The sequence below is a fragment of the Ambystoma mexicanum genome, chromosome 8, assembly GCF_040938575.1.
Source record: "Ambystoma mexicanum isolate Mex_15411 chromosome 8, UKY_AmexF1_1, whole genome shotgun sequence".
In the NCBI taxonomy this organism is placed as follows: Eukaryota; Metazoa; Chordata; class Amphibia; order Caudata; family Ambystomatidae; genus Ambystoma; species Ambystoma mexicanum.
Window position 1 is genome coordinate 738,650,170 of NC_090929.1, and position 23,116 is coordinate 738,673,285.

The 23,116-nt window shown below is 42.7% G+C and overlaps 1 protein-coding gene across 1 annotated transcript in view; it reads right to left on the reverse strand.

Annotated features, from left to right (window-relative positions):
* ALOX5 (arachidonate 5-lipoxygenase) overlaps positions 1 to 23,116 on the reverse strand; it is an 846,300-nt gene that overhangs the window by 85,903 nt on the left and 737,281 nt on the right. Inside the window, exon 13 of the mRNA XM_069610558.1 lies at positions 8,253 to 8,423. Within this exon, the coding sequence (XP_069466659.1) occupies positions 8,253 to 8,423 (171 nt within the window). The remainder of the gene's footprint in view (positions 1 to 8,252; positions 8,424 to 23,116) is intronic.

Sequence of the window (23,116 nt, forward strand, 5' to 3'; positions counted from 1 at the left end):
TTATCTTGCAAATGTGGTGTATGTATCTGTCAATTCTACCACTGCATTTGCAGACAGTTTCAGCTTTGTTCCTCCCTTACACGCCTCAATCTCGGCTACCATAGTTGGTCTGGTACTCCTCCTGTTGGTCCATTTTGCCTTTAAGAGGTTGTGGTCACTATTAGTTGTTCTCACCACCTCGAAATCGGCAACAATCTTCAGCATCTGAGTTGAGACAAATATATGGTCTAAGTTTGCACTCTGATTGTTTCTTTCCCATGTCGGGATTATTGGACCGCAGCTAGGTATTGATGTTTCTAGGCTATGAAGATCCCAAGAGGACATCGCCGCCTTCCATAAATGTCCTCGGACCATATTTAATGGGACTTTTTTCCTCATTCCTTCAGGAATTTTAAATTTGGGGCAAACCGCGTTGAGGTCACCACATAAAATGATGAATTTCGGCGCCCTTTCCAGGTATGTCTTTCCAATATGTTGTCAGCCATTTTCAGATAATCCTCATTCTTGATCGCTGCAGGATTCCAATATGTATTTATCAGAATCACTGTTTCATCCTTTAGAGTGTCTTTGTTGTTTTCCGAGGTTATCTTTGTCCATTTCAAAGCGGATACTTGGGAGTGGATGGTTGCTGTTACAGTTTTTATGTGTTGAAATCCCACTCCAGATCTGATGACTGTCAGCAGACCTAACGATGGGCGGCCTCTTTCGGAGCGTGTCGCTGGGGAAAGGTAAGTTTCATATCCCTCCGGAAATGGCTTTTTTATTAGCCATGTCTCTTGGAGACATAAGATGTCAAAGTCCCCTAAATTGACATCACTTGTTGCCAATAGGTGACTGAATCCTCTAGTGTTCCAACTTCCCATTACGATGGTATCTTTCCCCGCATCTTTGACTCCAACTCCCCACACTTCCTCACTTCTGTCCGTCTCTTCTATGCATGGCTAGCTCTTCTTTATTAGTGCTTTCGAAATCCACGACCATCGGGAAAGTTCACCTTTTTCCCCGTCCTTAAGATTATTCATAGTTGTTTGATTGTTGTCCCTGTCTGCGTCTTCTTGTGGGAATGTGATTGTTAGTCTCTGGAGAGGACCCTTTGGATATCTTCCATTATTCCAAGGATCCAAGTCTGGAGTTTCCTCCATTCTGTCTGCAGTTGATTCTACTCTTTGACCCGACCTCTCCGTAGTGCCTGTCTGCTTGACGTTTATGGTCTCTTCCTCTTTTTGTATCGACATTTTGGTTGATCTAGCTAAAGGTTTGTCGGTACGGGCTGGTGAGTTCTCTTGTTTTGACTGTGTGTTCTCTTGTGATTCCCATTGTCTTTTTTCATGCTGTGCCTTAACACTTCTTAAGCGGCACTCGCATAAGTCATGCCCCATCATTTGGAAACTTTCCTGTTCCATTATTATCATTGACCTGATTATTGGAGAGGGGATATGCAGATAAACACAGTCTGCTTTTCCCGTAGAGCTAAATTCAACAAATCTGATGTCGTCAGAGTTGATCTGCCTCAGATTCAGTATGCACTTGATTAAAGCCATTATGTTTTTCCTGTTCAGGATCAGATTGTTTCGGGTATCACCCACACGTTCCAATTTAAAAGACCTTTCACTACCCATCTTTTACTATATGGGATGTGAGTGTCTTTTTCATTGTCTGGGTTATTGTTTCTTTTCTTTCTTGGATTTCTTTCTTGACTTGATTCCGGTAAGGCTTTCCTCTTCTGTTCTTTCTTTCGGTTGTTGATAGATTGAACTTCCTCCCAGAACTGATTTTTCATAGTTCTTTTTGTACGGCGTGATCTGTTCCTGTGTTTCATATCCCGTGAGTCCAGTGTTTTCTCTCTGGGGCCTGACCTCCCTTTCTCTCTTCCTGTTGGGGGCATTTTGACCATTTTACTGTTCGAAGAACCCCTTGATAATTTCTCCCGCCTTTCTTTCAGAGTTAGAAATGGACTTGATTGCTCTTTGACCACATTTTCTTGAGTTTTTGCTCTTAGCTCTTTTATCGAAGAGCGCATCGTTTGCAGGGATTCTGTGTCCAAGGTTTCGACTGAGTACACCGACAGGTCCATAAGGTCAATACTCTCTTCCTGGTCTTCAATCACCATTTGTCGTTTGTTTAGAGAAACAGCTTGATCTATTTTTTCCGAATTTAGAGGCTCTATGTCTCAGAGAACTACAGTTCTATTTCTCGACTGTTCATTAGGCTGCATTTCTTTGCTCTGGTTGTTTTTTGGATTCTTCATCGTATCTGAGTTCATTTGCTGGGCTTCTATTGTTATCACTCTATTTCCTACTTTTTTTGTATGTCTTTTTTCGTTTGCAAAAAGCGGGTATGTTATTTGTTCCTTACTTTGTAGGTCATTGTATCTTTGCTCACGGGTCACCTTTAAAGGTTCCCCCCTTTGAGTCTTGATTTGGGGCTCCCTTTCCCCTTCGCCTGCAACAGGCGTCATACTCAGGACATCTTTTTCCACAATCATAACCACACAGCCATTTTCCGATTGTTTCTTTATTGCAATCTGCTGTTTATCCCCTTGTTGATTTCGTGATTTTACTTGGGGCCCTTTCTTGTGTTCTTCTCGGCCATTCAGTGCGGCACTCTGTTTCTCTTTTGACGTTTTTATTTCACCAGTCTGTTGTCCTTCATCTCTGACCGACTTGTTCAGAGCTGTTTGTGATGTATCTTCAGTCTGAGATGCGATTGAATTTTTTGTTGAATATGCTTCACTACTTCCGGATCGTGTTGTTTCCTAGGTTCTCCATTTATATGGTTTATTGAGCTATTTGCTGTACTGGTCCTTCCTCCCCTTGCTTCCAGAGCCATGATGTATTCTTCTACATAGATCATTTTCATGTGGAGCATAGCTACCAAAGTTAACTGATCCTTTAAAGTCTCATGGATGGATTTGTGTAATTTGCAGAATGGGTTCATGGCAATGTTTATCGCTGACATTAGTGCAAACATGTCTGTTTTTTTTGTTATTGTTTCTTTCTCGTTGTCAGAGATCAAGGTTGAGGATCTTCTATTTCGTATTGGTGTGTCTTTCTCGTTATTGACTGACCAGTTAGAAGATCTTCTATCTCGTAGAGGTGATCGCCAAAGGGGGCCTGTCGTGGGACTTGGTCCAAATTCGTTAATCTTTGCTGGTTTTCTGCAAATTGGATGATATTGTATATTTGTTCTATATAAAGCGCCTAAGCGTAAGTGCTTTTCAATAACACACTTTATCATTTTTCCTTGGACGTCTGCTTGCATTGACAGTAATTTGACAATATGGGCCTGTACACACTGATATTAACAATACATAGGGTGATCCATTCTTGTATGAAATGCATATCACATTATAGTGATATCGTAACCATATTTTTCATAGTGTACCTAGGAACAATGCTATGTAATGCTCCGTCCTGTTTTGTAAGGAGTGAAAGGTCGTGTTCCATGGCTTCCCCTGATGTTACTTCGGAGTGGTGTTCAAATGACATCACTTCCAGTGATGCCATCAAAGGTCACTCCCACTACAGCAGACATTTTGGTGAAATGACGTCCCTGCTGCTAGACTGAAAAAGTTCCCAATGTTTTTGAACATTGGGTAAGAACCATCTCCGGTTCCGGAAGCACCTCAAGACTTTCCTCTTTTCTTCTGCCTTCGCTCCCCCTCTCCCCTGCTGATCTGTTCTCTCTTGGCACTGTGCACCTGGCCACCCTCTCTCTTTTGGTCCCAGGTACCTGCTCATCCTGCACTGCCTCCGGGCCAACCCTTGCACTGGGGTCTGTATCTGTACCCATACAGCCCCCCCCTTTTCTTCCTGCACTTATCAGACCTACCCTGTCTGCTGCCTTAAACCTAGCACTTGCAAATTGCTGGCTGCATTACCACTGTTTGTTGCCTTTATTATTTATTTATTGTTATTTATCTGTTTCTCCTCTGCTTCGCACTTTCCACCTCTCCCCCTTCCATGCACTTTTCCCCTCCCCTCTCTCCCATGCACTTGCACGTTCTCAATGTCACTGGGCCTAGTAAGATCGCTGTTTTGTTCTCCACTGTTCCCCACCCTTGCCTTGTCGCGCTCTGAAACACTTGTGTACAAGCGCGATAGAAATAAAATATCTATCAATGGCACTGGGTACATATTTAATTGAAAGCAGGAGGTCCAAAGATGTCACCTTGATTTGAAGGGATGATTATAACATGATTGAAAACAATTGAATTGTTAGTAAAAGTAGGTGTTGCAGGTGTGCACTCTTTGTCATCTCATTGGCTGAGGCATGCTTACACAGAGACGGGTGTAAGGAAAAGTGGTATTGAAGATGTCCAGGTTATTCCTGGCCTTGTGGAAGATTAATGGTATGTTGCTAAATTCGGGTTTGCCAAAGAACAGAATTTCAATTTTAGACCCTTTTGGCTGTGTGACGTCACCATTCCTGCATTATGGATAGGTAGGTTGGATTTCATGCTTTTGCCTATGCTACGATCAAAATAACATCTGCATACAGGACATGTACGCCCTGAAAAGTTACAGGGGGGGGGCTAAGCCTTGATGGTCTCTACATGTCACATTGTGAGTTGCTAAAGTGAAATCACCACCCCAAACCTGGTAAGAGTGCTTTGAAGGAACGAGGCTAGCCATACAACAGATGTCCCCACGGCCTCCATCTTGTCCTGGTGGCGTTGTAGTCGAATGGTGTATCGTGCTCCTACAAACGTTCTAGTAGTTTCAAAGCCATAGATGGTTTTGATCCAAGTCTCTTGGGGATTGCAGCAGTGTTTTTAGGCACCTCTGTTTAGCTTAAAACCAAATTAAAGTTCAGTTAAGAGGGCTTTCTCGCTGCTTCAGAATAGCTCAGGCTCAGGTATCGTTGTTTCCAATATTTTGCCTGCAATGCTAAGAAGTAATTGATAGTTGCCATGGTTATTTCAAAATGTGACAAAACGAATTGTGTTTATCACTGTGGGCCGACGTCACAGCATGTTTTGTCTCTGGAGCCCTGTTGCCAACGAGACCAACAATAACAGTTCTGGACACAAGATAAGTGTACAGCACACAAATAGCATGGAACAAGCATTAGCAATGCCAACAGTTTGGGCCTTTGTGTCAGCATGGGAAAGACACTTGCCAGCCACTGCCATTGTGGAATGAACTGCCTATTGATACTAGCAGTAGCAAAATGGTGTGAGTACATGGGCATCTAATAGCAGTGCCTGGCAAATCCCTAATATGTATACACAAGCCAAAACTGTTGGCTTTGCCAATCCTTGCTATTAACAGAACTTGTAAATCAAGTGGCTGAAGGCATGGTTAAGACATTTCTATTACATCAATAGCGTGTCTACAGCACGAATTAAGTCATTGGGCCTCATTACAAGTTTGCCGGTGCGGTAACAATGGTGCCGGTAAGCTACCAGCACCGCTGTTACCGGACCGGCAAAGTACGAGGTCTGCGAGCGGGTGCCTTTTAGCTTTCCAGATCTGCCCTGGGGGGCAGACCTTGACTGATGCACCGACACCATTCATGAATGGCGCCAGTGCATCCGTCCTCTTCATTCCCATTGAGTCCAATGGGACTCAAATGGGAATGGGGAGTCATTTTTCCTGGCGCCTGGCAATGAGTTCCCATTGCTAGGTGCTGGATCGTAATGAGGCCCATTATCTCTAAGAAGACTGCTTTGAGAAAACACTGACAGGAACTTCGAATGCAAAGTTTGATGGTAAGGCCTGGTTAAGACAAATTCAAAGAGTTCCGAGGAGGAGGTGTTTTAGTAGGGTAGGACAGGAACTGGGTGGGATGTGCCATAGAAATTAGCATGGCCATGGGCAGTCGAAGGGTGGGCAAATACCAAACACAATCGTCAAGCTGTGTGTCCCTCCTCTGTTGCCATTTCTCTCTATCTGTACTCTAAGATAATAGTTTTGGCTTCTAGTGGCACTGCCAAGTAATAACCCAAACTGATATATTAATGACAGAGGCAGAACATTGTCCTTGCATCTGTCTTCTGTGGCTGGTGTGCTGCTGAAACACAACGTGCATTGAAGGATCTCATTTGAAAAGCCTAGAGCCTCGTGTGGGTCAGACCCTCATAGACTCTTGTCTGAGGCCCATGAAGGCTCTACCAGCCCCAAGGCTGGCTGAGTGAAACTATCAGCACATTCTGAACCTTTCTTGCCCAACCTTTCCTGGGCACTTAATACATCTTGGGTGCTTTCAACTGCCTAAGAGTTGTGTTGAGAGCCGAGTCGGAGCTTGGGAACCGGGGTCCCATTGATTTGAGGGGAACCTTCTTAGGTGCTAGAGCTTATTTCAGTCATTTGACAGGTGCTTTTTTCTAATGTTTCTCATTGGATAGATCCAATCCATCATGCCCAGGATTCGGCGACCGTCCAGCAAGAGACATTGTGAGAGCTGCAATATATAGATGTGATTAGCTGTGGACATGTTTAATCTCTCTTTAGTCCGGTATGCAGTGATAAAATCACAGCAATAATGTCGCCTTACACAAAAATCGCGGCAAAAATGCTGTGGTTTGCCGCGTTACAGTTGTACCCCATTACACCATTTAAGGGGAGCGCGGGTTGCGGGGGTGTCCCCTGCTCCCCTTGAGTGATATAATGGTACGGGGGTTGCGGGGATGTCCCCCGCATCCTTTACATGGATTGCGGCGTCAAAATCACAGCTTTTTGCCACAATACTTTGTGTTCACGGCCATTTTTGCCATGATTTTAACACATGGAACCTTTAGTCCTTAGTGGACCAAGTACCATGGACAGAAAAAGGAGAAACGAGTGGCAGCAGTTTTGGTATAAAGGAGTTTTGTGCTAGTTAGGGGCGTCCATTGGTATTACAAAGGTGGAGGGCCCAGGGCTCACAGACGGAATGCATTCCTGCTAACTTTGAAGGCACTGCTTCTACAGAAGGCATGGACTCATGGGTCCATGCCCCATGCCGTGGAACGCGTTGCTTTTACATGTACTCCGACTTTTGTATGAGGTAACCATGTGCATGGGCAATAAGGCCCAGACGGAGCACATTGGAGGAGGATTGGGGGTCCGTGTGAATCTTCTGGGGCCGGAAAGGCCCACGCTTCCTACAAAGGAAACGTTGTGCCATCCACGCTATCACTCACAGCACATCCGTGCCCATGTTGTCATTATTACTGCAACAGCTACACCTCATGTTACTGACTGGCGGGTGCACAGGCTACTTTGCCAAATGTGCTGGGCTTTTCCTGATCTCTGCCTCTTTGTTATTGTATTGTATTGTATTGTATTGTTTATTTATTTATAGAGTGCACCGGGCCATCAGGCATCTGGGCGCTTACAAGAATTTGGTTACAGCACTGTTGCGCTAACGTGCCACTGATAAGCCACAGCTATGGCATTGGAGCACAGCCAGGAGGATGTGATTTGAGGAGGGAAACAAAGCTTCTAGGTGCTGTTTGGGTATTTAGGCAACCCATTTACCGCCCATGGTCATGCTAATCCCTATGGCCAGTAACACCAATTTCCTTCCCCTCCCCACCCAAAGCACATCCTTCTGGGATCTCTTTTGGGCAGTAAGCAGCAACATCAAACGTCGTGCTTAAGTGCCTGTCAGTGTTATTTCAAGGCAATCTCCTGAGGGTTGATGAGGGTTGATGGCCTAACTAGAACTGTAAATGCACTGTTGGTGTAATAAGATGCCTTAACCAAGTGTGCCCTCAGTCACTTGATTTATAAGCACAATAAGCATAATGCATGACTTTCACTGAAGTTCTGTTAAAAATATGCATTGGCAATGGCAACAGTTTTGGCTTTGATGCTGTTATTAACCAGGCACTTGTACCATTTGAGAACTGCTACCAATAATGGCTAGTTAGTACACTTATTTATGGCCGTGCCTGGCAAGGGGATGCCCCATGCTGTACTAAAGCCAAAACGGTTGGCATGGCCAATGCCAAATCTATAATGATTCTCATGAAATTGGCTTGCCAATGAATTGGGAATGAATGCCCCAGGGATTTTTGGGGGGCACGCTGAATCCATTTTTTATCTAAGCATAAACATGTAACACACCTCCTTTTCATGCAAGGTTATCCAATGAATAATACTGATCCTTTAATTCATGTTTGCCAACACATTCGAGCACTCCATCCTTTCCAAAGCATGTAGAACAGACACAAATGTGCACAATACTTAGGATGACACTGTACGTTGTATACATGAAATGCTGAGTCCCCTTGATATGTATGTGCTGTAAAGAACGACACTGACCTCATTTTCCTGGAACTGGCTCAATGCCCAGACTGCGCCAAGATGCCAGCAAGAACGGCCTCTGTCTGGCAAGGTTTCAATGATGTGTTCTATCGTGACAACCCCCTTCTCGGTCGGGGGCGGATTTCTCATCGTAGGGGGCGAATTTGGGATCCAGGAGCACCAGTCGTACTGTTAATGGCAAAGCAAGCAAGAGTCAATAGGGTCATGTTGGTACTCACGCACTCACGGAGTGTACACTCAACTCTCAGATTACAATTAGATACCAGGGGATGTGCAACTTACGCCTGACGCAGATGGGCACGTGCTCTTGTTTGGACCCTGCATGCAATTTTCTATTTCTGAAAGTAATGAGCTGTTTCCACAGCATTTTATGAACTATTGCATGTGCAGGTGCTACGTTTGCAGCTACCTAGTGGTAAGAGTCATTTCATTAGGGCTGGTTCTAGGATTTGCAGCGAAAGACATGCGAAGTTCCCTAATTCATAAATGCATTAACAGCACTGGAAAGAACATCACAGAAAACGACTTCCAGGGAGCAACATCGCTAAAGCCTTGTAGACTGAGGGACAATGGGCCTCATTCGGACTCCGGCGGAAAACCATGGTGCTATTAGCACCATGGTCGATGCCAGAGTCCGCCATGGTGGAATGGAGAATTACCACCCCATTCCATGGTTGGCGGGGCGGTAATTCTACAGGCCACCGTGGCCCTTCCCCATTCCCATTTTAGCCCTATAGGGCATAATGGGAATGGGGAAGGCGGTAAGTACGGTACCGCAAATTGCGGTACCGTACTTACCTCGAGAGTCCCTTTGCGGGCCCCTACTTTAACGGCTGGTCTAGACCAGCCGTTAAGGTCGGGTCCCGCAAAGGGACCTCGTAGTAAGGCGTTAAGGGTTTAACGGCGCCGTAAAAGGTGTCGGCGCCGTTAAACCCTTAACGCCTGGGTCCTAATGAGGCCCCATGACTCATCACAAAGTTATGGCCAGAGGGGAACCCGAGGCCCATTAGGTGGGGAAGGGTCATTATCCCATGCGATAATGACCGCTCCCGAGGTGTATAAGGCTATTAGCACATGTGCTGGTAGCAATACATGTTTTGGACTTTTGGTGGTGAAGTAAAAAATGCTAGTTTACGAGTGAGTAAAGTACATGGACTGAATTAATAAATGAACTGTGGTTGTAGTTTGTAGTTTTTAAATACCATGGTTGTATTAGTAAAGTAGACTTTGTAATTGCAACTTGATTGATCTGAAACAGATTTACCATGAGCATAACTAGGTGTCATGCAAAGGTTAACAGTTTCTCTATAAGCAAGTGAAAGCCTTTTCTAGTGTTATAGCTTCCTCTTTTGTGTGTTCCATAGCATAACTCTAGCATTCTATCAGGCCTGGGACTTTACCCTTACTCATCCCCAAGGCAAGCTAGCTGAAGGGTAAGGACTCCTGAGTCACTCTTCCTCTGGCAGCCTTCCCACCTCTATCCGATTACGACCCCACATATCAAGCTTGCGTCACATCTCGACAGAATTGTAAAGATTAGCTTGCGTCACATCTAGAAAGAATTGTAAAGATTAGCTTGCATCACAATTAGACAGAATTGTGAATATTAACTTATGTTACATCGAGACAGAATTGCGAAGATTAGCTGGCGTCACATCTAGAAAGAATTGTAAAGATTAGCTTGCGTCACAGTTAGACAGAATTGTAAGTATTAACTTATGTTACATCGAGACAGAATTGTGAATATTAGCTCGCGCCACATCGAGACAGAATTGTGAAGATTAGCTGGTGACACTTCTAGACAGAACTGTGAATATTATCCTGCGTCACATCTAGACAGAATTGTGAATATTAGCCTGCGTCATCTAGACAGAACTGTGAATATTATCCTGCGTCATCTAGACAGAATTGTGAATATTAGCTTGCGTCACATCTAGACAGAATTGGGAAGATTAGCATGCATCACATCTAGATAGTGATGCCACTAACCAACCCTACTACAAAACCTCACCCCTCTGCATACACCCCTGAAACTCTAACTAAACACAACCATACCTCTAAAGCACAACAAACCGCTTGCACTTCACTACATCGCAACAACAAAACAAACAACACATAGCCTCGCACAACAGCACATGATGGCTACCAACCGAAAGCACACCTAAGCTTGGCAAAGAGTGGTAACCGAACTGAGGTTGCCAACAGTACATTACAGCTCTCTTGATCTTTTCCTGCTCAGCCTTACTAACCCATCCTACCCTCTTTCCTTTTAGATCTGCCAGAGCACCAGGGGACCACTCCGGGGTTGATATTGTGCAGTACAAATATCCTTTAACATTAACATGTTACAGCAAAAAAAAGGTCCTCCCAGAGAAGGAGCTTCTTGATAAAAAAGTTCTTGCCTGAAAATTGCATTGTGGTTTCTATGTCTGCTTCTGAAGACAGAATGTTCAGAATGCAATCAACACCAGTAGTTATTGACTGATACTCGAGGACATAATGGGAAGTTATGCTACAGAAGTCACCGTAAGTAAAACAAGACAGATATGTTTTGGGTGTGCAATATATAAATGGTCACTGTTGTTATATAATACTTGTCAGCCTGCAATATCTGCCTGAAGGCCTTGCACCTATTTTCTTATTGCAGGCTAATTGTGACATCACAACTGACTTGTAATAAGAATATGACATCCCAACTACTCTGTAATCAATTATTCTGCCCCAGTTGTGACGTCAGAAGGCCTGTTGCTTGAGCCTGCAGCACTTAAAGCCGTGAAATACTTTTAACATTCCTTACTTGCAGAGTCGTTTTCTGTGTCACTTTACAGCCATTCATTGATAAGGAACCCATTATGGTAGAATGTTAAATCTGTGCACTGCTGGAGTTTAACACATGCAAGCAATAATCCACATGTCATTACTTATTTAAAATACAAAATGAACACTTTTCTGATACATTAAACTGCTTCAACTATTTTTCTGCAACACACTGGGAGCTGAATAATTGATTACAGAGTAGTTGGGATGTCATATTCTTATTACAAGTCAGTTGTGATGTCACAATTAGCCTGCAATAAGAAAATAGGTGCAAGGCTTTCAGGCAGATATTGCAGGCTGGCGAGTATTATATAACAACAGTGACCAGTTATATATTGCACACCCAAAACATATCTGTCTTGTTTTACTTACGGTGACTTCTGTAGCATAACTTCCCATTATGTCCTCGAGTATCAGTCAATAACTACTGGTGTTGATTGAATTCTGAACATTCTGTCTTCAGAAGCAGACATAGAAACCACAATGCAATTTTCAGGCAAGAACTTTTTTAACAAGAAGCTCCTTCTCTGGGAGGACCTTTTTTTGCTGTAACATGTTAATGTTAAAGGATATTTGTCCAAACAGATTCTATATCGAATTTATGGGTCAGCAACTGGAATACACCTTGCATTAGTTTCTGCAAGAGACAAGGAATTAAAGGGTATTACTCTTTGTGGCCATGTATTTTTTCATATTATTTATTTAACGTGATTTTATGGTTATACATTTGACAACCTTTGGTCACATATTTGCACTTCACATGAATGAAAAAGACATTACAACTGAATATGTCATAAATACAATACAAAAATATGATAATTTCATCTAGTTTGCTCCTGCAAGCTGTCCCTTTATGATAATTAGCAATTTAACAAGAGCTAAAGTTATGGATGTCTTCTCATTAGCTAATAACATTTGCTACCAAAGGTTCTTTGATCTGTGTCCATACTTCTTGACGGCATCACACATTATCACTGATCTCTGGTTCTCAAAGACTGAGCAGTCGGTTACCAAATGTCGTAAATCTTCAACAGAGTTTTCTTCATTACATAGACGACATGTCTATGGTCCTGCTTTTAGAGTTTTACACCAGGCAATTTTGTTGGTTTGGATCAGATTTAGTTTGAATCGTAGAAACTGATCTCAAAAGAACCAGTTAGGAAATATTTTCAAATAATTAGAGATGGAATGCGGTTTTTGACTGACTTCCCATAATTTACCATGGGCCTCATTACGACCCAGGCAGTAAGGGGTTAATGGTGCCGTAAAAGGTGTTGGCGCCGTTAAACCCTTACCGCCTAATTACGAGGTCCCTTTGCGGGTCCCAATCTTAACGGCTGGTTTTACCAGCCGTTAAGGAAGGAACCCCCAAAGGGACTTTTGAGGTAATTACGGTACCGCAATTTGCGGTACTGTAATTACCACCTTCCCCATTCCCATTGAGCCCTATGGGGGCAAAAATGGGAATGGGGAAGGGCCAATGGTGAATGGGGAATTACTCCCCGCCAACCTTGGAATGGGGCGGTAATTCCGGCATTCACCATGGCGGAGTTGGCAAAATACTGGCGGCAACCATGGCGCTATCAGCGCCATGGTTACCGCCTGGGTCGTAATGAGGCCCCATATCCCTTATATTTGCGTCTTTCCTCTTCGGTGTTGAACCAATCCAACAAATAGAGTTTCCTTTTGATTTTATCAGGATTATTCATTAGAGTGTCATTAGTTTCCTGTAGGCGATGTAAAATAATCAGACACTTATCTTCCCATTTAGTCAATGTCGGCTCTGACTGGGTCACTAAAGCCTCTTTCAGACATGCAAAGCCTCCTTTCGGCTGATCATCTCTGCATTTTCTGTAGAAGGCAAGTATCTTCCATTCGGCAATTGCTGCCAAAGATGTCAGACCCAATTTCATTCTTGTTGATTGTATTGGGGTTCCCTTTAGAAGTCTCAATGTTGTTTTCCAGAAACGCCCTTCCAGTAGTGAGCAGTACTTTACATCAAAATTGAATGAAGTCTCTGCTCCATATTTCAAAATGGGAACAACTTTGGCTTTATAGAAGTGGATCAATGGTATGAGGCTAAAATTGCAATATTTTTTTGTCAAAATGTTAGCTAAATTTGCTAACTTTGTTGTTTTCTTGATCAAAGCCTGTTGTCTTGGTGCATCTATCTTGCTTGAGTTTAGGCAGATTCCCAGATAGACAAACGACTGTACCACTGGAATGTTTGTTCCCAGTAACGACCAGCTCAAACCTTTAGCTTTTATTTGGTGTTGTCGCAGACCCAGAGGCAAAATGGCTGATTTTTTTGGATTAATGGTAAGGCCATTTGTCTTTAAATAATTGTGTAGGGCGTTCAATTGCTGCTGAAGGCCTACTGCGGTATGGTCTATGAGGACCACATCGTCAGCGTACAAGAGCCTGTTCACTTTCATATTAGCTATTGATGGAGGAAAGTGTCTGATGTCCTTAAAGGGATTGCCAACATCTGAGGTGAAAAGATTAAATAATTCGGATGCCATAGGGCATCCCTGCTTCAATCCTCTTTTTGTTAATATGGATTTCGTCAGCAAACCTGCTTTGTTAAGCCATATTTGAACAGTGGTATTTTGATGAAACGCCTGAATGGGAGCTTATATGAATAGAGGGCATTTCCACTGTAATAATTTTGACCAGAGTCGAGGTTGAGATATACTATCAAACGCTTGCGTAAGATCAATGAACGCAATGTAGATTTTATAATCTCTATTTCGTTCAGTTCTGCTCTTAAGTAGATTTAAAATGAATATGTTAAGAGCAGTCCCGATTCCACAGACAAATCCTGCTTGCCATAAGTCCACATGATCGGAATTCTTTGCCCAATGTCGTAGCGCTTTGAGAATGAGAGTGCCAAAGATCTTGCCAGGGGCGTCAAGCAGCGCTATGGTGTGATAATTTATAGGTTCTGCCCAATCACCCTTTTTATGGATGGGGAATATAATGGATTTCTTCCAAGATGGTAGAATTTGATTAACCTTGACAATGTAGGTAAATAAGATTGATAGAAAGTTCGCCCACTGGGCAACATCAGCTTTTAACGTTGTGTTGCTAAGACCATCTGGACCACAAGCTCGTGAGGTTGATAGCTGGTTAATGATTTCCGCAATAATTTCACTAGATGTATCTATTAAATGCCATTCTATTGCGGGTTTCGACACAAGAAGTGGATATTCGCCTTTGTCTAAAAAGGAGTTGAAGTGAGCAATTCATTTCTCTGGAGGTTTAGGGGTCATGAATTGCAAATCTTGCTCTATTTCCGAGTTGTTTATTATTTTCCACATCTCAGCTGTATTTTTATTTTTCAATGAGGACAGCATAGTTTCTGCATCTTTTCGGATGAGAACCTATTTGTAGCGTTGCATGCAATTTCGATGGTATTGTTGGATTTTGTGTTTTTGCATCAACGCTGGCAGAGAACTATCTTGTTTTAGAATATTCAATTGCTGACTCATTAACTTCTTTTGGGTTACGATCTGTGCATCAAAATTGTGAGTTGGATGCCGATGCACATTTCCCAAGCCTTTTTTTGGATTTCAAAATTTCAAAATTTTGCGATAAATTTATTGCGCTTGTTAATGCAGCAGTCAACATTGATCTTTTTGATGGCGGAATTCTCAAACGATTTTTACCAATAGTTACTACTAGAGACATTGACTCCATATAATTGTCTCTATGAGTCACTTGAAATAAGGTTGCAGACAACAGATTGTGGACGCTGTCCTGCATATGAACCACTCTTATTTTGTTGTCCCCAGAGAGCAATGAATCTGAGATGAATATATAGTCTACAATTTGTCCTTTTGTGGTGTTTTTCCTTGTGATTTGCGCTGGCAAGTCTTCCAATGTGGAGCCATTAAGGACTGACAAATTGTTTTCTTCCATGACCATATTCCACTGAAGGCCTCTTCATTCAGCTGAAGTAGCTATGATGTTGTTAGAGATGTTAAATTCATCATTAATATTTAGGCACTTACCATTCAAATCTCCACAGACAATGAACATCGTGTTCAGCCAGTTTTTTCTGCAGTGATCAATCCCCCCTTCAACTTGACCAGGAAATTCCAAGCTAGTTAGTATGTTCGGATTCCAATACAAGTTAAGTACAGTGATTATGCGATCTGTCTTGTCTTCGCTGTATTCCAATTTGCCCACAAGTATTTGGATTAGAGAAGTCGGATTAAGTTCAGCCATGATCTTATATTGTAGTTGATTTTTATTTAGGACCAGGAGACCTGACATTGGACGACCTTTCACGCCTTTGGTGGCAGGATTTAAATAAGTTGAATAACCTTACACGATAGGGAGCTCGCGAAGCCAGGTCTCTTGTAGGCAAAATATGTCATGTTCTCTAATCTGATCATTTTGCTGAACAAAAAGAGGCATAAAACCCCTATTATCCATGATGCAATTGTTAGGGGTTTGTTAACGATTTTTGACCTGGCCTATGGCATTTGAATTTCATCCGCCACTAGGCCCATCAGCCATTTCCAATTGTCTTCAGAGCCTTTAGCTGGCATTCTTTGATCCTTTCTTTTGGGTGATCTTTCCTGTCGATCTGAAGCTCTATATAGGGGAGATCTAGGTCGACCTCTTTGATCTTTCCTTCTCTGTGATCTTTCTTGACGATCTGAGGTTCTGTATGGAGGAGATCCTGGTCTATCTCTTTGAGAGGATCGTCTGTGATGGTCAAATTCTCTTTTTTCTGGTGTTCTATGTCTTGAAGCATATCGGTGATGGTCACGTCCTTCTCTTCGGTGCGCATGATTTTCATCATTATTATAATGCATTGATGTTCCTTCTGCCACATTTCTTCTCGTAGACTGCTTTCTTGCATTTAGTGCAGTCTTAATCGGTAAATTTCTTAGTCGAGTTGCAATCGGCTGATCTATAACATCAAAGCCCAATGACCTTAATTGTGACGTTTCTTGTTTTAATAGTTGAGCTATTAGTGGAGTTGTAGGATGGAGTAGTACTCTATCTAGTCTTTCTTCATCCATAAATTCCACTCTCGCTATATCATTTGATACCAATGATCTCAGTGAAGGAACATGATGTAAGAGCCTGATAACATTTGTATGATTTAGGATAAGACCATCTTCTTCAGGACAAAGTCTTTCAATCAGTAATCCATCTTCATAATGTACTGGTCGGGCTTGTTGTTGTGTTGTCAATTCTTGATGTTTAACATGGTGTTGTTTAGACAATTTTAACTGAGATATGTAATAAGAGTCCACAGGAGCCGTAATTGGAAGTGTCTCACAGACTACTGCAGTAGACTGTGGAAGTGTGAGTGCTTCCACACTTGATGACATCACAGAGTCTGGTTCAATTATGACTGGATTTTAAAAATGTTCCTTGTTAGACTCTGGCATTACATCCTTGATGTCATCTGAGGTACCGTGATTAATTGATTGTGAGATTTGATGTGTCATGCGAAGAGATATTGATTTAACTTTGTTAATTTGTAAACAATCTTTGCACGTGCAAATCTCCTCAACACAGAGTTTAAGCAGTCCCATTTGAGCACGTTTCCATGGCACTTTTTCTTTAGCTATTGAGGTGTCCACATCATTGTCAGAGTCTGAGGTAGCCATAGATATGGCATCTATGTCTGCTTCGCAATCTTCAATCTCACTGTCTTCAGTGATGGAATATGTGGATAACTCTATTAAATCGGATGCAGCATTTTCTCTCACTAAACTCAAAGTTTGACAAGCCTTAAGTGAAGATTTCATGTTGGCAGATGTTATTTGTTGACTCTTCTGAGGTGACTTCTTTGTAACCTGTAAGGCAGCTTGATTTACTTCTGTTTCGATTCGTTGCAGATCTTTTTTTGTCATTTTCAGATCTTTGATTGAATGAATAGACTTAATCTCGTCACACTTGATAGATTTTTGGTTTGCTAAATGTTGGACTCTTATGCCATTAGTCATGGAAGGAGCTGACCTAGTTTTAGTTTTTGATACTTTTTTGAATTTTGGCAAGGTTTTTCCTATGTCCAATTTTGGAACTATTGCTCCTTTCACGAATATCGGGCATATCTGTGGTTTTGACACCTGCACTTCAGGTTCCGATAGAATGACATCGGCCCTCATTCCAACCCAGGTGGTAAGTTCCCTACTTTACCACCATGGTGTAAACTCCGTTTACACCATGGTGGATGGCGGATTTACCGCCCCATTCCAAGGTGAGTGGGCCGGTAAATCCCCAATCCCCATTTACCCTTCCCCATCCCCATTTTTGCCCCATAGGGCATAATGGGAGTGGGGAAGGCGCTAATTACGGCACCGTAAATTACGGTGCCGTAATTAGCGCCAAGGACGCTTAGTGCCTTGGTACTTAACGCCTGCTAAAAGCAGGCGTTAAGGTGGAAATCAGGCGTTAAGGGTTAACGGCGCCGACGGCACCGTTAAACCCTTAACGCCTGGGTTGGAATGAGGGCCATCATCTTTTAAATTTACCACCAGTGTGTCATCCTTTGGGTACATCACTGCTACAGCAGTTATCTTTGTTTCAACACTCAGAGTAATTGATGGACTAAGTACTAACATTGAAGACCCATTGCTGTTTACTTGATTCTCAGTTGGCTTTTGAACCACATCAGGATGTGGTATCCTTTCAGCCTCTGGGTCAAAAGGGTTTTTCATTGATGTTAGATGTTTTTCTGTTAATACTTCTAAGTCAACTGATCGTAGTTGTCGTGACAGACGTCGATTCTCTCTGTCTTTAATTACTGGATCCAATATAGAATGAAGAAGAGTAGTTACTTTTGCTTGGCTCGTGTCCATCTCCTTCTGTATTGCGGTTACAAAACCTTCTACAAAGATCACTTTGGAAGTTGACATGGCAAAAGAAGTCTGGTCTGATCTTTCAATTGCTCAGCCATTTGTTCATGCAGTTTCATGAACGGTGCCATGATTGTAGTTAGTGTGGACACAACTGTAAAGTTCTGATCACAGCTAGATTTGATTGAAGTATAATTTATCTGTTTATAAGTTGGAGTCTGAGTTGAAACATCTTCGAATTTCTCTAGATTTGATTGTTGCTGCTTTGATCTAGTTGCGTCCACACTAGCATTGTATTCTATTTGTGTTTTTGATGTTCTTGTATCTGACGGCTTTAGCATGTTGATTCCTAGTGATTCCAAACAGGTAGTGGATTCCAAAAGTAGCTGATCGGGATTCTCAGTATTGCAGTTGCTTCAGCTATGAGTGGTTTATCCTTGCAAGGAGTTGGAGCAACTTTTATTAAACTGGTGGCGTTCATGAGAGTAGTCCTTTCCCGTTTCTACTCCTCTGGATTTCCAAATGGACTTTTCGGATAAGTAGTATGGCATGTAAATTTGTTTTCGAGGTATGGTATATCGTTGCTTTATTTTACCACCAGCCATTATTACATCTTTGTCAATGGTGTTGAGGTCACTTTTCGAGATATCAGGCGAGCAGACAGTAGATTTAGTGAAAGAGCTAGGCACAGTTGCAATGGTGTGCGTGCCTGATGCTAATAGTGGCTTTGTAACTGATCCATGACTCACAGTATGTTTTGATATGGACACAGCAGACAGCGGTGTACTGCTGTGAGAAATTGTTACTTCACCTGCAGATTTTGTATAACTATTCTTGGCTATTGTGTTAGTGCTTTGATCACAAGCTAGCACCAATTCATCACCTGGTGAGTCTACATGCTCAGCAGGCGTTCTGACTGGTGAATGCAGGGCTTGGAGTCCAATGGTTTGTCTAATTTTCTCATTTCTTTTCATATCAGACAATGCTTCCGTTCCTTCTCTATGCTCGCAATTTCTGATGTGACAGGTCATTATGAACAAGTGTCCAGGATTCAAGACCTAACTTAGATGTGATTAGGTCAACATGAACGTCGGAATCTTCATTGGCCGGCAATTCTTGATGATTAAATGATTCTGTAACAGCAACGTCGGGAGGTGTCAGTGTCAAACAGCTTTCAAATTCAGATTCTAATAGTTTAGACGGCTGTTGGAATGGAATATAAGGCATCATATGTGGCGATGTGGTAGAGGCAGTGATTGTTACATTTACAATGTTCACAGGGCAAGATGGAGAAATGCTCGTATAAACAACAGCTTCTTGCACTCCACTCACCTTCATAGTTGTAAAAGTATCCGAGATATTTGGATCCACTGGCAAGTCACTCGCGTTTTCCATGCAACGTCTCGCCAAGTTCTCCAAGTCCAACGGGCAGTATAGACGCACAAAGGCTCGCACTCAGGCCGAACACTCGGCCAAACACTCTGCCACGCTCCGCTTGTGGCAAGTGTTTTGGCAGTTTTGGCTCCTCCTCTTCTCAATGGCCAGCAAAGAAAGACCTCCAAGTTACTGTTACAACAGCGCGGCAAACTCTCCTGACGTGACCAAACACTCAGCCAAACACTCCGCCACACTCCGCTTGTGGCAAGCGTTTTGGCGGTTTTGGCTCCTCCTCTTCTCAATGGCCAGCAAAGAAAGACCTCCAAGTTGCTGGTACAACGGCGCAGCAAAGTCTCCTGACGTGACAAAACACTCGGCCAAACACTCCGCCTGCTCCGCTTGTGGCAAGTGTTTTGACAGTTTTGGCTCTTCCTCTTCTCAATGGCCAGCAAAGAAAGACCTCCAAGTTGCTGGTACAACGGCGTGGCAAAGTCTCCTGACGTGACCAAACACTCAGCCAAACACTCCGCCACACTCCGCTTGTGGCAAGCGTTTTGGCGGTTTTGGCTCCTCCTCTTCTCAATGGCCAGCAAAGAAAGACCTCCAAGTTGCTGGTACAATGACGCGGCAAAGTCTCCTGACGTGACCAAACACTCGGCTAAACACTCTGCCACGCTCCCATGTGGCCATGTATCAAAAGGAATAAAATGCTCCCTACGAGACATAAAAAGGATATTGCAAGTCATCTTGGAGTTCCGTGACCTTATAAGGCAACTCAGCCTTCGGGTTCATTCCTCTATTTTGTCACAAAACTCCACAGTGACTTGCAATATCCCTATAATGTACAGTAAGGGTACATTAAGGGGTCCTTTATCCCATATATATCATCATCATAAATACTTCATGTCGGTGCCTAGCCATAAAAACAAGAGTAACATGAAAAAAGCAAGGGTAACTACAATAGGTGCAGCAATATGCATCTTAAAGGAATGGTTCGCCCAAAAAATGTTATTGCAAAAAAAGATGGGCAATAATAAAAAAAATCGATTGCCACTTTTTTTTTTAAGTCCCTATGTAAAATTTTGAGAAAATGAAGCTCAACATTTTAAAAAGGAAGCACATGGGGGCATCCTTTTTGTTAAATTGATGCCCGCCTGTGCTTGCTTTTGCAGCACTAATGAAGGAAAAGCCAGCCAGCTGTAGTAAACAAAAGCTACCACTGGGTGGCTTTTCTTTCGTTGGTGCCGGGACTCGGAGGACGCAGACCGGAGACCACAGGCAGAAAAGCTGCAGCTGCATCTCGGTAAGTGCTATTTATTTTTAAAAAAATAAGCACTAGCTGCGTTTTTTTTTCTAAGTTTTCCGGCTTTTGAAGCTACCGCACACATAAATACAACGTTATTGTGTTTAAAAACGCTGCGGTTTTTCTTTCCAAGTTTCTCAGGCTCCTCCGAGCCTGAGAAACTTGGAAAGAAAAACCGCAGCGTTTTCAAACACAATAACGTTGTATTTATGTGTGCGGTAGCTTCAAAAGCTACCGCAAACATAAATACAACGTTTTTAAAGCTGCGGTTTTATTTCTAAGTTTTCCGGGCTCCTCCAGCCCGGAAAACGTAGAAAAAAAAACACAGCTAGTGTTTATTTTTATTTAAAAAATAGCACTTACTGAGATGCAGCTGCAGCTTTTCTGCCTGTAGTCTCTGGTCTCCGTCCTCCGAGTCGCGGCACCAATGAAGGAAAAGCCACCCAGTGGTAGCTTTTGTTTACTACAGCGGGCTGGCTTTTCCTTCATTAGTGCCGCAAAAGCCAAAGGAAGCGGCAGACATCCATTTCACAAAATGGATGCCCCCATGTGCTTCCCATTGAGCTTCATGTTCTCAAAGTTTTACATAGGGACTTAAAAAAAAAAAGTGCCAATCGATTTTTTTTATTATTGCCCATCTTTTTTTGCAATAACATTTTTTGGGCGAACCATTCCTTTAAGTTCCAAAGTTAATAATTTCATTCCTATAGCTAGATTGGAGGCGCAACAAAAACTCCTAAAATGAAGACTCCTTTTCAAATCAGACAATAAACACGCAAGCCTACTTCAGTAACCAGTACCTCGGAGCTTCCACTGGGTCAAGTAAAATAATTAAAACATGCTTTCATATAAATAATGTACGCGGATGAGCCAAGCTTTCTCGGTGAATCTTAATATTGCATTGCGTCCAATCTCATCAATGATAGTTGTATGAAGATAAAGTGCAACGTGTATACTCCTGGCATCGGGCATGTGCAATAATGTCCTCCGGTGATGCCTCCTGGGCCGCTCATATACAGCGGGCAAATAAATAAAAAGTGACGCATATCTTCGTCCCATGCGCCGCAGTGCTTGCATTTCCCATGTTAAAGCGAGATAATGGTAAACCGCCAAGCCTCATTTTTGTTATCAAAGTTTTTGCATGATATTTTAAGTATACTCTACTTTGTTCTCAGGTACTGCACACATAGACCTTTTAAGGCAGTAGAATCCCAAACCTCTTTCAGAAACCAATCCAACATACACTTATAATATGAGCCACATGTGCATGGATTATCCCATAATAAAGGACAGGCCCAATGTCGAAAACATTTCCTTAAGATAATCGAGCATTGGGATTCTCGTTGTGCCCAGCAAGGACAGCACATCATAGGGCTTCGGCAGGCGGTCTTTCCAGGGACATTTGCGCAATACATTCAACATTTCAATTTAGCTTTACATACAATGCCATAGACACCCAGTTTCAGTTTAGTGGGAATGGTCGGAGCGCTACTATGCATACCCAGTAAGCGCTTAAAGATCTTGTTCTCTTCCTTCGCTAGGCCGGCAATGTTAGAGTGACCCCATAATTCAGCCTCACAGGTGGCAGCAGGAATATCCTGCATTTTGTAAACTTCTAATTGGTTTCATAGCACTCCCCCTCCCCAACAAGGGCCCCCTCAGTAGTATATATGAATTGATGTAGCCTGGGAAACGTGTTCTAGAAAAAGGTCATGGCCTTGGTTTTAGCAGTGTTAACTGATAACCATTTTCCTGGCATCTGCAGGGAAGATGTTCAAGTGATGCTGTGCGCCAATCTGGGCTTTAGAAATTAATACAGTGCCACCTGTAAAGAGAAGGATGCCCCATGTCTTATTACCTAGGATGGGGGCATCAACATCCTTTACCAGCACTTGCCCTCTGTCTCCCTTTACTGGACTATCCCAACCCAGTTCTCCTGTCCACTACACCCCCCCCCCTCCTACCCTGGTACCCCACTCTTGCACTTCTGCATCTGCCTCCCTCCCCCTTGCACTTATCACCTTGTCATGCACTTGCACGGTAGGATTGTCACAAGGCCAATATAACTGTTTCTTTGTTCTTTTTTGTTGTATTCTTATGGTTCACATGTTCCCACCAGTACCGCCGCCCTCTTGTCTTGTGGCGCCTGGAAACACCGGTGTATAGGCAGCATACAAATGTCCACTAAATAAAATTAAAAAAACAACAATGGAACCAACACACAACCCTATCTAACTCTCTTGTTAATATTAAAGGGCTAAATGCATTCACTTAAAGGGCCCTAACAAGCCACTGCCACATTGTTGGAATACAATACATATATTGTCTCCATCAACCACAAAGGGGCAGCTGAAAGTGCCCAAAATGGATTTCTTGGGACTGAGTCAGAAGCAGTTTGTGAGTCAACAAAACCTACATGCAAAGGCAGCTTGTTCAAAAGAACATGTGAAAGTATGAGCATTGTTAGCCTAAAAGACTGCTCTATAAGTGGAAACCATGTGGGAAACTTTGTTTTGAATAGCATACACTGTGAATTCAAT